At 45.8% G+C, this 13,772-nt stretch overlaps 1 protein-coding gene and 1 pseudogene across 1 annotated transcript; both read right to left on the reverse strand.

The window, feature by feature from the left end:
* Positions 1-1,425: 1,425 nt before the first annotated feature.
* On the reverse strand, positions 1,426-2,855 carry LOC103126526 (integrin alpha-6-like). The gene has a single exon (XM_060191403.1). It carries the CDS (start codon positions 2,456-2,458, stop codon positions 1,724-1,726), a length of 735 nt encoding a protein of 244 aa, XP_060047386.1. The 5' UTR covers positions 2,459-2,855; the 3' UTR covers positions 1,426-1,723.
* On the reverse strand, positions 2,780-4,363 carry LOC132532434 (integrin alpha-6-like; annotated as a pseudogene).
* Between the last annotated feature and the right edge of the window lie 9,409 nt (positions 4,364-13,772).

A 13,772-nucleotide genomic window follows, 5' to 3' on the forward strand; every position in this document is an offset into this window, starting at 1 on the left:
TAATGACTCTACAAATAAACTCATGCTTGGGGCTGTGAGGTCTAATGTTCTGTCCCCAACATGGCCATCAGCCAGAGATGAGCAATGCTCTAGTATTTCTCCATCTCTCTCTCTCTTTCTCTCTGTGTGTGCGTTTAAAATACTTGGCATATTGAACCAAAGTAAAAGACTTGGGGGTGGGGGAGAGGGTTCAGGTCCTGGAACATGATGGCAGAGGAGGACCTAGTGGGGGTTGAACTGTTATGTGGAAAACTGGGAAATGTCACGCATATACAAACTATTATATTTTACGGTCCACTGTAAACCATTAATCCTCCAAAATAGAAATTAAAAATAAAATAAAATAAACAGGGCATGTAGGGGCACACTTGGCTGGGTGCACTCATCACAGTGTGCAAGGACCCCAGCTCAAGCCCCCAGTTCTTGTCCGACATGCACTTCTCCTGCCTATGCAGTAGGACCACTTCACAAGCTGTCATATAGGGCTGCAAGGATTCTCTCCAACTCTTTCTCACTCCCCTCTCAACTTCTGTCTGTCTCCATCCAAAGTAAATAAATAAATATTTCAAAAAACGGTTCAAATGGATACATACAGGAGTAGGGTGGTAACGCAGCGGGTTAAGTGCACGTGGCACAAGCCCAAGGACTGGCCAAAGGATCCTGGTTCAAGCCTCTGGCTCCCCACCTGCAGGGGAGTCGCTTCACAGGCAGTGAAGCAGGTCTGCAAGTGTCTATCTTTCTCTCCCCCTCTCTGTCTTCCCCTCCTCCCTCCATTTCTCTCTGTCCTATCTAATGATGGCATCAATAACAACAACAATAAAAAACAAGGTCAACAAAAGGGAAAATAAACAAAAAAAGAATACATAATGGTAAAATAAATACTACTAAGAGTTGTGCAAAGAGACTCTCCTGCCTGAGGCTCTGAGGTCCCAGGTTCAGTCTCCAGCATCACCATAAACCAGAGCTGAGTAGTGCTCTATTAAAATAAACAAACACAACAAGCAAAAATCATGAGGCCTAAAATAAAATAAATATTAAGAAGATGTATTCAAGGGGGCCAGGTGGTGGAGCACCTGGTTAAGCACACACACCATAGTGCACAAAGACCACGGTTCAACCCCTCAGTCCCTACTTGCAGGGGGAAATCTTTATCAGTGGTGAAGCAAGGCTATAGGGGTCTTTCTGTTTCTGTCTCCCCCTCTGCTCTTATTTTCTCTCTGTCTCTAGCCAATAATAAATTTAAAGAAATGTATTCAAGAACACTCTACTCAGTTAACCTGTGTCTTGTTCTTGCTGGCAGACTGGGCAGTGGGTGGGGTCCTCAAATGTCTCCCAGCTCACCCTATGAACAGAAACCAAGGGAGCAGGCCTGGGGCATTGGCTGGACAGCACTACCCCTTCTGCCTCAGATCATGCCCAGGGCACACAGGGCTGTTGTTAGTATGCTTCTAGTTCTGCATCTGGGACCCCTTCTGTTAGATTGCTTGATGTTGTGGTCTATTTACATGGTCATTCTGTTACATTGGTTTGGTCTCACCCCCCCTGCCTCCCAGAGATTTTGGTTGGCCCTCGCTGGTTCGTGCCTTCTCTCACCCCCTATGTACCTATTTCAGTGGTTCCTGATGCTGCCGCCAGAGGAGAAGGATGCAGGAGAGAATGGGGTTGTGATTAGATTAGATTAGTTTTTTTTTTCAAGGCTATCGTATTTTTCATCTTTGATCTGTCACTCTTCTTTCTGGATTCTGACAGCATGGTATCGGGGTACGCTGTCATCACACCTAGAGCGTTTAAAGAATCCACACTTCCATAGTAAAAACACTAATAAAGTAAGCATCAATATTCCAGCAATAACAGCCACTAAGATGATCCACCAGGGAACTCCTGAATATTGAGCTGCAGTTTTTGAAGGAAACACAGTCACACGAACCTTTGTGCCTGCGTTTGGCAGCTTGATGTTGTCAGTGGCAGCAATCACATCAATGGAAGCCCGGACAAGAATGTCCAGGTAGTTCATTTTGGAATATTCCTCTAGAAATGTGCTGTTCCATAACCCAGAGTGCAGAGCCACAGAGGCCTTGCTGTCCAGTCCCCTCAGCGGACATTTGATGTTCACACAGTTCACGTTTACACTGCAGTTAAGGGTCTGGTACTTTCTTTCAGCAAACAAAGAAAACTTTCTGCTGTCATCTATCTGTTTTTCGGCAATTTCTTGTTTCCTTCTTGAGTTGTGAGACTCCTTTAGGTTTAGAAAGTTTATTTCATTCCGTGGCTCACAAGCTATCTCTTCCAGTCCTTTGGATTCTACTTTTACCAAATAAAGCAACCATTTGCCATTGCTAATTTCTTTTGGCCACTGGATATTCAAGGTTGCTGTGCTGAGGTTTCTAAGAGGTTTGCTTAAGTTAATTACATTAAACTCATACTCTATTAAACTTCCCACTTCACCTTCCGATTTCATAGCTTGCTCACTGAGAACTGCCTCCCAGAGATTTTGGTCCAAAATATACCTGGGAAGGTTTAGCAACTCCAGAGACGGATAAAAGCAGTTCGATAACCACTTTGGCTTTCGCTGTAATTGAAGCCAAATTATCTTGATTGCTTGTCGTTTCCAACTTCAGATTAATATCCAGGTCTGTGGTGTCAAAGGTGAGCTCAGTTGTACTTAAGATCAAATAAAAGGTAACATTGGAGTTTCTTTTAAAAGGGTTTCCAAGCTCACAGTCCGTTTGTGACCCATTCTGGTTGGCAATACAACTCAATTGTTTTTCAGGGAAAGCCCTCACTTCTCAATATGCAGAATAAGCCAATGTATCTGGAAATGCCGCAATGAGTTTGGCTTCATGAGCATCATCACCATCTCTGTGGGATCCCTTGCGCTGGAAGGGCTGTTCGTCACTGTGATTTCTAGCGTGTTGTTATTTTCGGAGGCTCCAGCTGGCCAGGCTAGCGTCGCAGTGGTAGACAGAGACTCGAGAACACACGGCTGGGCAGGGAAGCTGTATTTCTTTATTCAGGAACAACGATTCATAAACTAACCCAAACTAATCACCAAACAGAACTCTCCTGCCTCCTTCCCCCGCGGCAGCGCCAAGAACTCTCGAACTCTCCAACTCTGTTGTATGCTTTACATTGGTTTGTTCTAGCTCTCCCCCTGCCAGGAAAATTGGTTTAGTCCTGCTAGTTTTCGTGGGCCCGCTTGTCCCCACCCCAAGGAACCGCGAGAGAGTTCTAGAGTGACAGAGTTCGAGAGTTGTTGGCGCCGCCGCAGGGGAAGGAGGCAGGAGAGTTCTGTTTGGTGATTAGTTTGGGTTAGTTTATGAATCGTTGTTCCTGAATAAAGAAATACAGCTTCCCTGCCCAGCTGTGTGTCTGCAAGTCTCTGTCTACCACTGCGATGCTAGCCTGGCCAGTTGGAGCCTCCGAAAATAACAACACTAGCGCTATGTCCCTCTGGTCTTTTAGGACGAGTTCTGGTATGCCTTTCTGAATGGGTAAATAAGAAAACTTGTCTTGATTTCCTTCTCGGGTACAGAATTTATATTCCAGTTTAAGGTTGCTGTTACGTAGTCATCTCCACACCCCTCTTTTAGGAAGTGTACATCCGTATGAGCTGTCTTGGGTTCATTTGAATTGAGAATTGGAAGAACTTCTGGAAGTGAATTCACCCGCCTCCGAGTGTTTGGTTCTTGAATCTCTACTGAAGCAATGATGGGAATAGGACGCAGTTTATCTCGGATATTTTCCTGCAGCCAGAGGGTCTCCTCCATACATGTCTTCTGCTTCTGCCTGTTCAGAGTTAGTTTCTGAGTATATCTGTGCTCAGGACCTTGGTTTTGAAAATGCACCCTTGATGACAGCCCTGATTTTCTTCTTTCCTTTTCAGCCTCAAGTGTGCCCACAATGGTTATTGAAGGATTATAACCAGCAGGTTTGGCAGTATATTCAAAACAGGCCTTAACCCTGAGGCAGATCCCACTCGGAGCCGCACAAGACATTTTCTGGTGGAGATCAATTCTGCTGGGTGTTACTGTAATGGTTTTCTGAATGTTAATCACTGGCTGAGATCTGAAAATGGTTACTGAATCTGAGAGGAACCAACAGCAACATCAGGGTAGGAATTTCTATCGAGATCCATATTTCCAGCAATTGACTATCCAAAATAAGGTGTTTTACCATCGAGAACCTGTGTTGGCTTGGTGTTTATCCCATTTGCAGATCCGTAATAGATAAAAACCTTTCCCATATCATCATAGGGAGCTCCTACTGCAATATCTGGGTAGCCATCTTGATTAATATCTCCAATATTTTTAACTGCAATGCCAAACATAGAATCTTTGGTTCCATTAAGGCAATTGGCTTGACATTATTCCGTCTGCCTTGCTTGTTAATGTAGACATATGCTGCACCTCCGACTTCACCATCTCTGTCAAAATACTGTGGAGCTCCAATAACTATGTCTTGCCACCCATCTTTGTTAAGGTCCACCACTGCCACATCATAGCCGAATGATGTGCCATGCCTTTCCCCCACCAGAACTACAGGTGGTAGTACCATGTGGGCTGGGGGCTCAACCCTGGCCAGGTAGATGCAAAGTAGAGAGGACGTCACACTCAAGTCTGTCACAGAGGGGACTCCTGCAGTGCCCACTCCCCCTGTCTCTCTGCACATCTCCCCTCACCACCCCCATCCTTGAGTCCTATCCTCCTCCCTTCTCTCTCTCTATTTCTCTCTCTCTCTCTCTCTTTCCAGGGGCTGCCTTGCACCTCTATGACTTTGGCATCCTGAACACAGACTGGCCGGTGAAAAATGTCACCTACAGGCCACACTACCATTTTAAAAAAATATTTTATTTATTTATTTTTTGAAATATTTATTTATTCCCTTTTGTTGTCCTTGTTGGTTTATTGATGTAGTTATTATTGTTGCTGTTATTGATGTCATCGTTGTTGGACAGGACAGAGAGAAATGGAGAGAGGAGGGGAAGACAGAGACTGGGAGAGAAAGATAGATACCTGCAGACCTGCTGCACTGCTTATGAAGTGACTCCCCTGCAGGTGGGGAGCTGGGGGCTCAAACCGAGATCCTTACACTGATCCTTGCACTTTGCACCACCTGCGCTTAACGTGCTGTGCTACCGCCTGACTTCCCCACACTGCCATTTCTGTGTCACTCTCAGTGGGACCTTAAACTTCACATTCGCTCAGCCGGATCCCCTAACCCCTGTGCCTGGGAAATGTTCCCAGTGGGTTTTGCTGGCTGGTCACCACAGGGGGCTACAGAACATCACAAAGTTTGATCACAGGTGAGTGAGGCTGGGAGGGTGCATGTGACATGCCTGTCCTATGGTGAGGGTGGTCTGCCTTGCAGAGTATGGCCTGGGAGGTAGTATAGTGGATAAAACACTGGGCTCTCAAGCATGAGGTCCTGAGTTTGGTCCCCAGCATCACATGTGGCAGGGTGATACTCTGCTGCTCTCTCTCATCTCTGATTAATAAATGAAGATTTAAAAAGACATGGTGTTGTCCCCCACACCTATGGACATCTAATCTTTGACAAAAGGTCTCAGACTATTAAATGGGGAAAGCAGAGTTTCTTCAACAAATGGTGTTGGAAACAATGGGTTGAAACATGCAGAAGAATGAAACTGAACCACTGTATTTCACCAAATACAAAAGTAAATTCCAAGTGGATCAAGGACTTGGATGTTAGGCCACAAACTATCAAATACTTAGAGGAAAATATTGGCAGAACTCTTTTCTGCATAAGTTTTAAAGACATCTTCAATGAAATGAATCCAACTACAAAGAAGACTAAGGCAAGTATAAACCTATGGGACTACATCAAATTAAAAAGCTTCTTCACAGCAAAAGAAACCACTACCCAAACCAAGAGACAGACCCCTCACAGAATGGGAGAAGATCTTTACATGCCATACATCAGAAAAGAGTTTAATAACCAACATATATAAAGAGCTTGCCAAACTCAACAACAAGACAACAAATAACCCCATCCAAAAATGGGGGGAGGACTTGGACAGAATATTCACCACAGAAGAGATCTAGAAGGCCGAGAAACACATGAAAAATGCTCCAAGTCTCTGATTGTCAGAGAAATGCAAATCAAGACAACAATGAGATATCACTTCACTCCTGTGAGAATGTCATACATCAGAAAAGGGAACAGCAGCAAATGCTGGAGAGGGTGTGGGGTCAAAGGAACCCTCCTGCACTGCTGGTGGGAATGTCAGTTGGTCCAACCTCTGTGGAGAACAGTCTGGAGAACTCTCAGAAGGCTAGAAATGGACCTACCCTATGACCCTGCAATTCCCCTCCTGGGGATATATCCTAAGGAACCCAACACATCCATCCAAAAAGATCTGTGTACACATATGTTCTTGGCAGCACAATTTGTAATAGCCAAAATCTGGAAGCAACCCTGGTGTCCAACAACAGATGAGTGGCTGAGCAAGTTGTGGTCTATATACACAATGGAATACTACTCAGCTATTAAAAATGGTGACTTCACCGTTTTCAGCTGATCTTGGATGAACCTTGAAAAAATCATGTTGAGTGAAATAAGTCAGAAACAGAAGGATGAATATGGGATGATCTCACTCTCAGGTAGAAGTTGAAAAACAAGATCAGATAAGAAAACACAAGTAGAACCTGAAATGGAACTGGCATATCGCAACGAAGTAAAAGACTGGGGTGGGTGGGTGGAGAGAATACAGGTCCAAGAAGGATTCAGAAGACCTAGTGGGGGTTGTATTGTTATATAGGAAACTGGGGAATGTTATGCATGTACAAACTATTGTACTTACTGTTGAATGTAAAACATTAATTCTCCAATAAAAATAACAAGAGAAAAAAAAAAGACATGGTGTTGGAAGCAGACAGCAGATAAGCCACTGGACTCTCAAGCGTGTGATCTTGAGTTTGATTCACACTGTGTAAACCACTGCATATACCAGAGTGGTGCTCTGTTCTTTTCATTAATAAACAAATCAGGGGTTTCCACCACAGGGGCCGGGTGGTGGTGCACCTGAGCACAGTTACAGTGCTCAAGGACCTGGGTTAGAGCCTCTGGTCCCCACCAGCAGGGGCAAAGTTTTGCAAGTAGTGAAGCAGGGTTGCAGGTGTCTCCCTGCTTCTCTCCCTCTCTATCTCCTCCTTCCTCTCGATTTCTGGCTGTCTAGCCAATAAATAAAGATGATAAACAATTTTTAAAAATAAATAAAGAAATCTTATTGGTTGATTGACTTTTTATTTATTCCCTTTTGTTGCCCTTGTTGTTTTTTTATTGTTGTAGTTATTATTGTTGTTGTTGTTGTTGGATAGGACAGATAGAAATGGAGAGAGGAGGGGAAGACAGAGAGGGAGAGAAAGATAGACACCTGCAGACCTGCTTCACCACCTGTGAAGCCACTCCCCTGCAGGTGGGGAGCCCGGGGCTCGAACTGGTTGACTGACTTTTTATTTGATAGAGACAAAAAGAAACAGAGAGAAGGCTTCAAGGAGAGAGGAAGGGAGAGAGCGAGAGAGAGACACCTGCAGCCCTGCTCCACTGCTTGAGAAGCTTCTCCCCTGCAGGTGGGGACTGGCTTGAACATGGGTTCTTGAGCATTACAGTGTGTACATGCTGCAGGGTGTGTCACCTCACAGGTCCTAATAAAAATTTTTGTTGTTGTTGCCCCAGAGTTATCACTGAGGTCCGGTGCCTGCACAACTCCACTGTTCCCGCCAGCCATTTCTTTCCTCTTCTTTTCTTCTTACTTCTTCTCTCTTCAATAGAGGGTGAGAGACAGAGGCGGAAAAGTAGAGACACAGGGGCAAGATGGTGGGGCACCTGGTTGAGTGCATGTTACAGTGCTCCAGGACCCGGGTTCCCCTGCAGGGGGGAAGCTTCACGAGTGGTGAAGCAGGGCTGCAGTTGTCTCTCTGTCTCTCTCCCTCTCTCCCTTCCCCTCCTCTCAATTTCTGGCTGTCTCTATCCAATAAATAAAAGCAAAAAAGTAAATTTAAATAAAAAGAGTGAGAGAGAGAGAGAAAGAGATATATCTGCAGACCTGCTTCACCACTCGTGAATTGCCCCACCCCTGCAGGTGGGGAGAGGGAGCTTGAACCCGGATCCTTGTGGGGGTCCTTGTGCTTAGTACTATGTCCTACTGCTTGGTACTGGGTGTGTTACTGCCCAGCCCCCCAAATACCCTTGACTTAGTATAAGAGAACTACGGAGCATCATTCTGGCACATGCCTGGCCAGGTAATGAACACATGGTCTCATGCTTGCAAGTTTGTTACACCACTTTGTGGGCCATTACAAAAATTAGAAATTAAAAAGAATCACAATTTTTTATAACTAAAAACATTAAAAAATATTGTCTTTATTTATAGAAGCAGAAATCAAGAGGGAAAGGGGAGACAGAGAGGGAGAGAATTAGAGGCACCTGCAGCCCTGCTTTATTCCTCAGGAAGCTTTTCCCCTGCAGGCGGGCACCAGGGACTAGAACTCCACCATTGCCTGGCTCCTAAATAAAACCTTTTTTTTGCCTCCAGGGTTATTGCTGGGGCTCAGTGCCTGCACCATGAATCTACTGCAGGTGGGGAGCCAGAAGCTTGAACAGGGATCATTACCCTGGTCCTTGCAGTTTGCTTCACCTGCGCTTAACCTGTTGCGCTACCACCCAACTCCCACTAAAAACATTTTTTTCTTTTTTAAAAAAATATTTATTTATTTATTCCCTTTTGTTGCCCTTGTTTTATTGTTGTATTTATTATTGATGTCGTTGTGGTTGGATAGGACCATTAAAAACATTTTTAAATAGAAATGTATTTATTGGGGACCGGGTGGTAGCACACCTGGTTGAGTGCACATGTTCTAGTACACAAGGACCTGGGTTCGAGTCCCTGGTCCCCACCTGCAGGGGGAAAGCTTTACAAGTGGTGAAGCAGGGCTGCAGGTGTCTCTCTGTCTCCTTCCCTGCTTACTACCCCCTTCCCTCTCGATTTCTGGCTGTCTCTATACAATAAATAAACAAATAACGATATATATATTTTTAAAAAAATCATTAAAAGTGGTCGGGGAGGTGGTGCAGTGGATAAAGCATAGGATTCTCAAACATGAGGTCCTGAGTTCAATGTCCAGCAGCACATGTACCAGAGTTATGTCTGGTTCTCTCTCTCTCCTCCTATGTTTCTCATTAATAAATAAATAAAATCTTTTTAAAAAAATCATTAAAAAAGGAAAAAGTCCACAAGGACTGATTTAAATATATATAACTTTATTTATTTATGTATTTTTTTTATGTATTCATTCATTTATGAGAAAAAGCAGAAAAGAGAAAGAAAGAAGCAGACATCACTCTGGTACATGTGCTACCAGGGATTGAACTCAGGATCTTTTGCTTGAGAGTCCAACACTTTATCCACTGCACCATCTCCTAGACCACAATATTTATTGAGATGAGAAAGAGAGAGGGAAAGGGGGAGAGGAGAAAGAGGAGAGGGAGAGACAGAGGGGGAGAAAAGAGAGAGAGGGAAAGACAGAGACAGAGGAGAGACGAAGAGAGAGAGGAGAGACGAGAGAGGAGAGACGGAGAGAGGGCGCTTCACCACTCGTGAAGCTTTCCCCTTCCAAGTGGGGACCAGGGGCTTGAACTTGTGCACTGTAATGTGCGCGCTCAACCAGGTACGTCCCCTCCCCTCCCAAGTCCCCCAACATTTTATTTTTGTCCAGGCTTCGGGCATGGTAGGAGAGCGCCACCACCTGGCCCTCCTGCAGACCTTCTTCATCGCGTCCCCGCATGCAGGTGGGGAGCTGGGGAGTGGGAACCCGAACCCAGGTCCTTGAACAAAATACCGGGTGTGTTCAACCTGGTGCCCAGGGCCCAGCCCCCTCCACCCCTTCAGGGCTCTGGGTGTCTGCTCTTCACTTGGGACTGCTGCCTACTCCCTTTCCCTCCATTGTCTCCCCGCCAGTTTTTCTGGGGGTGGGGGAGGCCTGTGCAGCTTAGGGAGTCCTTGTAGGCGGGGCCTGACCCTGGAACAAAGGCCTCTTGCACCGGGAGATTGGGTTCCCATTGGCAGAGCTGGGCAAGAGATCAGCTTCAGCTCATCAGCAGCCAAAGACCAGCCCGGGGCGCAGGCATTCTTTCCCCGCCCTCTTGCCTGGCGCCCGCCCTCAGCCCCCAGCTCCAGGGCGGACTCAGAGCTCAGGGGAGTGCTGATCCTCAGGCTCCCATTGTGTTACTAATACCCAGCAACAAAGGCCCAGGGGCTGTGCGCGGAGTTCAACAGGCCTCTCCCGCAGCCTGCACCCCGTGGAGAGCCCCCACCCCCACCCCAAAAGGTGAGGGTTGGAAGGGTAGCCTGGTCTATACAGCCTCTCCTGGGTGGCAGCCACAGTACAGACTCTTTCATTTATTTTTTATTATTTCTTTATCATTGGAGAGAGAAATTGAGAGGAGAGGGGGAGATGGAGAGGGAGAGAGAGTTGCCGCCACTCCTGAAGTTTCTGTCTGCAGGTGGGGAGCAAGGGCTCCATGGTCCTTGCACATGATAATATATGCACTTACCCAGATGTGCTACTGCCTGGCCCCCTACATAAATAAAATCTTTAAAATTTTTTTTCTTTCTTTCTTTTTTGGATGTTTGTTCCTTTTTTTTTTTTCCTTTTTTTTTTTTTTTTTGCCTCCAGGGCTCAGTGCCTGCACTAGAATCCACTGCTCCTGGAGGCCATTTTTCCCTTTTGTTGCCTTTGTTGTCTATCATTGTTGCATTGTTGTCGTTGTTGTTGTTGTTAGTATTGTTGTCATTGCTGTCGTTGTTGGATAGGACAGAGAGAAATGGAGGGAGGAGGGGAAGAAAGGGGGAGAGAAAGATAGACACCTGTAGACCTGCTTGCCAAGTGACTTCCCTGCAGGTGGGGAGCCAGGGGCTCCTACTGGGATCCTTACCAGTCCTTGTGCTTCACACCATGTGCGCTTAACCCACTGCTACCGCCTGACACCGCCCCCTCTTTTTTTAGAAATATTTTTACTATTGGGCAGAAACATAAATTTAGAGGGAAGAGGAGATAGAGAGGGGGAGAAACAAAGAGACACCTGCAGCCCTGCTCCACCAATCATGAAGCTTTCCCCCTGCTGGTGGCGTGCAAGGGCTTGAACTGGGGTCCTTGTGCATTTTAATGTGAGCATTTAACCAGGTGTGCCACCAGCTGTTTCCAATAAATAAAATCTTTTTTTTTTTTTTGCCAAAGCCTTGCTGAGCTCTTGCTGATGGTGGTGTAGGGGATTGAACCTGGGACTTCGGAGCCTCAGGTATGACTGTCTGCAGAACCATTATGCTCTACTCCTCAGTAAAATCTTTAAAAATAAAAATTAAATTAATTAAAAGACTTGAACTGGGGAGATAGCATAATGGTTCTGGAGACTTTCAGGCCTGAAAGTCTCAACCCCTGACACCACCAGAACGCAGTCTCTCTCCCTCTGTGTCCATTTCCCTTTACAACTCTGTCTCTCTCTCTCTCTCATTCAAATAAATAAAATATTTTTAAACTTTTAAAAATTTATTTATTTGTTGGATAGAGACAGCCAGAAATTGAGAGGCGAGGGAAAGATTAAAGAGGGAGAAAGACAGAGAGACACTTGTATCCCTGCTTCACCACTTGCAAAGCTTTCTCCCTGCAGGTGAGGATCGGGGGCTTGAACCTAGGTCCTTGTGCATTGTAACATGTGCGCTCAACCAGGTGCTCCACCACCAGGCACTAAGTACATTTCTTTTCTTTCTTTCTCTCTCTCTCTCTTTTTTTGATGTAAAGACAAAGAGCTTTATTTACTAGCCCGGGATAGGGGATAGGGCTGAGACCCCATAGCTGTTCTGGGTGCTCAACTACTAAGTACATTTCTTAAAAACATTTGATTTGGGAGTCGGGTGGTAGCACAGTGGGTTAAGCGCACGTGGCACAAAGTGCAAGGACTGGCCTAAGGATCCCAGTTCGAGCCCCCAGCTCCCCACCTGCTGGGGAGTCACTTGACAAGTGGTGAAGCAGGTCTGCAGGTGTCTATATTTCTCTCCCCCTCTCTGTCTTCCCCTCCTCTCTCCATTTCTCTCTGTCCTATGCAACAACGACAACATCAATAATAACTACAACAATAAAACAAGGGCAACAAAAGGGAATAAATAAATAATTTTAAAAAAGAAAATTATTTTTAAAAAGCATTTATTTTGGGGGTTTGGGTGGTAGTGCAGCAGGTTAAGCGCATGTGGCACAAAGCACAAGGACCAGAGTAAGGATCCAGGTTCGAGCCCCCAGCTCCCCACCTGCTGGGGGTCACTTCACGAGCAGTGAAGCAGGTCTGCAGGTGTCTGTCTTTCTCTCCCCCTCTCTGTCTTCCCCTCCTCTTTCCATTTCTCTCTGTCCTATCCAGCAACAATGTCAACAATTAAAAAAAAAAAGAAGGGCAACAAAATGGAAAAAAAAAAAAAGCATTGTCCTGGCCCGATGCCCTGAGGCCTGGGAACAGGAGCGATGGGGCCAGGGAGCCACCCTGCTGTCCTCTGATGTCTGCCTTCCAGGTTTACGCACTGGATGGCTCCTGCATAACCAGAAGTGGTCAGTGAGGACGTACAAGGAGATGGCTCGCCAGTTCATGGAGCAGCACCCGGACCATAGGTGAGAGAACTAGGTGAAAGAGAGGCAAGGGGGTGGGGAACAGCACAGTGGTTCTGTGAGAGATTTTCGTACCTGAGGCTCTGAGGTCCCAGGTTCAGCCCCCAGCACCACCCTCAGCCGGAGCTGAGCAGGGCTCTGGTCTCTCTCTCTCTCTCTGACTCTCACACTCTATCTTTCTTTTCCCTTCTTTATTTTGAACATTCAAAAATAAATAAAAATACGTGGTCTGGAAGGTGGTGCAGTGGATAAAGCATTGAACTCTCAAGCATGAGATCCATGTTCAGTCCCTGACAGCACAAGCACTAGAGTGATGTCTGGTGCTTTCTCTCTCTCTCTCTCTCTCTCCTCTTATCTTTCTCATAAGTAAATTAACAAAATCCTAAATAAATAAGTAGACTAAGCCATAAATGAAGGGTACAAGAGTAGGGGGAGTAGGGTCTTTTCTTTCTCCTTCCTTCCTTCCTTCCTTCCTTCCTTTCTCTTTCATTTTCCTTTTTTTATCATTTTTTAAAAATATTTATATATTCCCTTTTGTTGCCCTTGTTTTATTGTTGTTGTTATTGATGTCATCATAGTTGGATAGGACAGAGAGAAATGGAGACAGGAGAGGAAGACAGAGAGGGGGAGAGAAAGACACCTGCAGACCTGCTTCACCGCCTGTGAAGCGGCTTCCCTGCAGGTGGGGAGCCAGGGGCTAGAACCAGGATCATTGTGCTGTCCTTGAGCTTTGCGCCACATGTGCTTAGCCCGCTGCACTACTGCCTGACTCCCTCCTTTCTCTTTTGTTGCTAGAGACAGAAATGGGGAGGAGAGCAGAGAGACTGCTCTTCTGCTCCACTGCTTATGAAACTTCTCCTCTGCAGGTGAGGACCTGGGGCTTTGCACATGGATTACTCTATGCCTCTATGCTCTATCAGGTGCTCCCCCACCTGGCTCCTAAAGCTTATTTTTCCTTTCTATTCTTTTTCCTTTCTTCTCTCTTTCTCTCTCTGTTTCTCTTTGCCTCCATGGTGTCGCTGGGGCTTGATACCAGCACTATGAATCCATTGCTCCTGGCAGCCATTTTCATTTTTTTTTCTATTTTATTAGATAAGACAGAGA

The sequence above is a fragment of the Erinaceus europaeus genome, chromosome 5 (genome assembly GCF_950295315.1).
Source record: "Erinaceus europaeus chromosome 5, mEriEur2.1, whole genome shotgun sequence".
Lineage (NCBI taxonomy): Eukaryota > Metazoa > Chordata > Mammalia > Eulipotyphla > Erinaceidae > Erinaceus > Erinaceus europaeus.

Coding starts and splice junctions, on each gene's coding strand:
- LOC103126526 (XM_060191403.1), bottom strand. CDS start 2,458: ATGAAATCGGAAGGTGAAGTGGGAAGTTTAATAGAGTATGAGTTTAAT.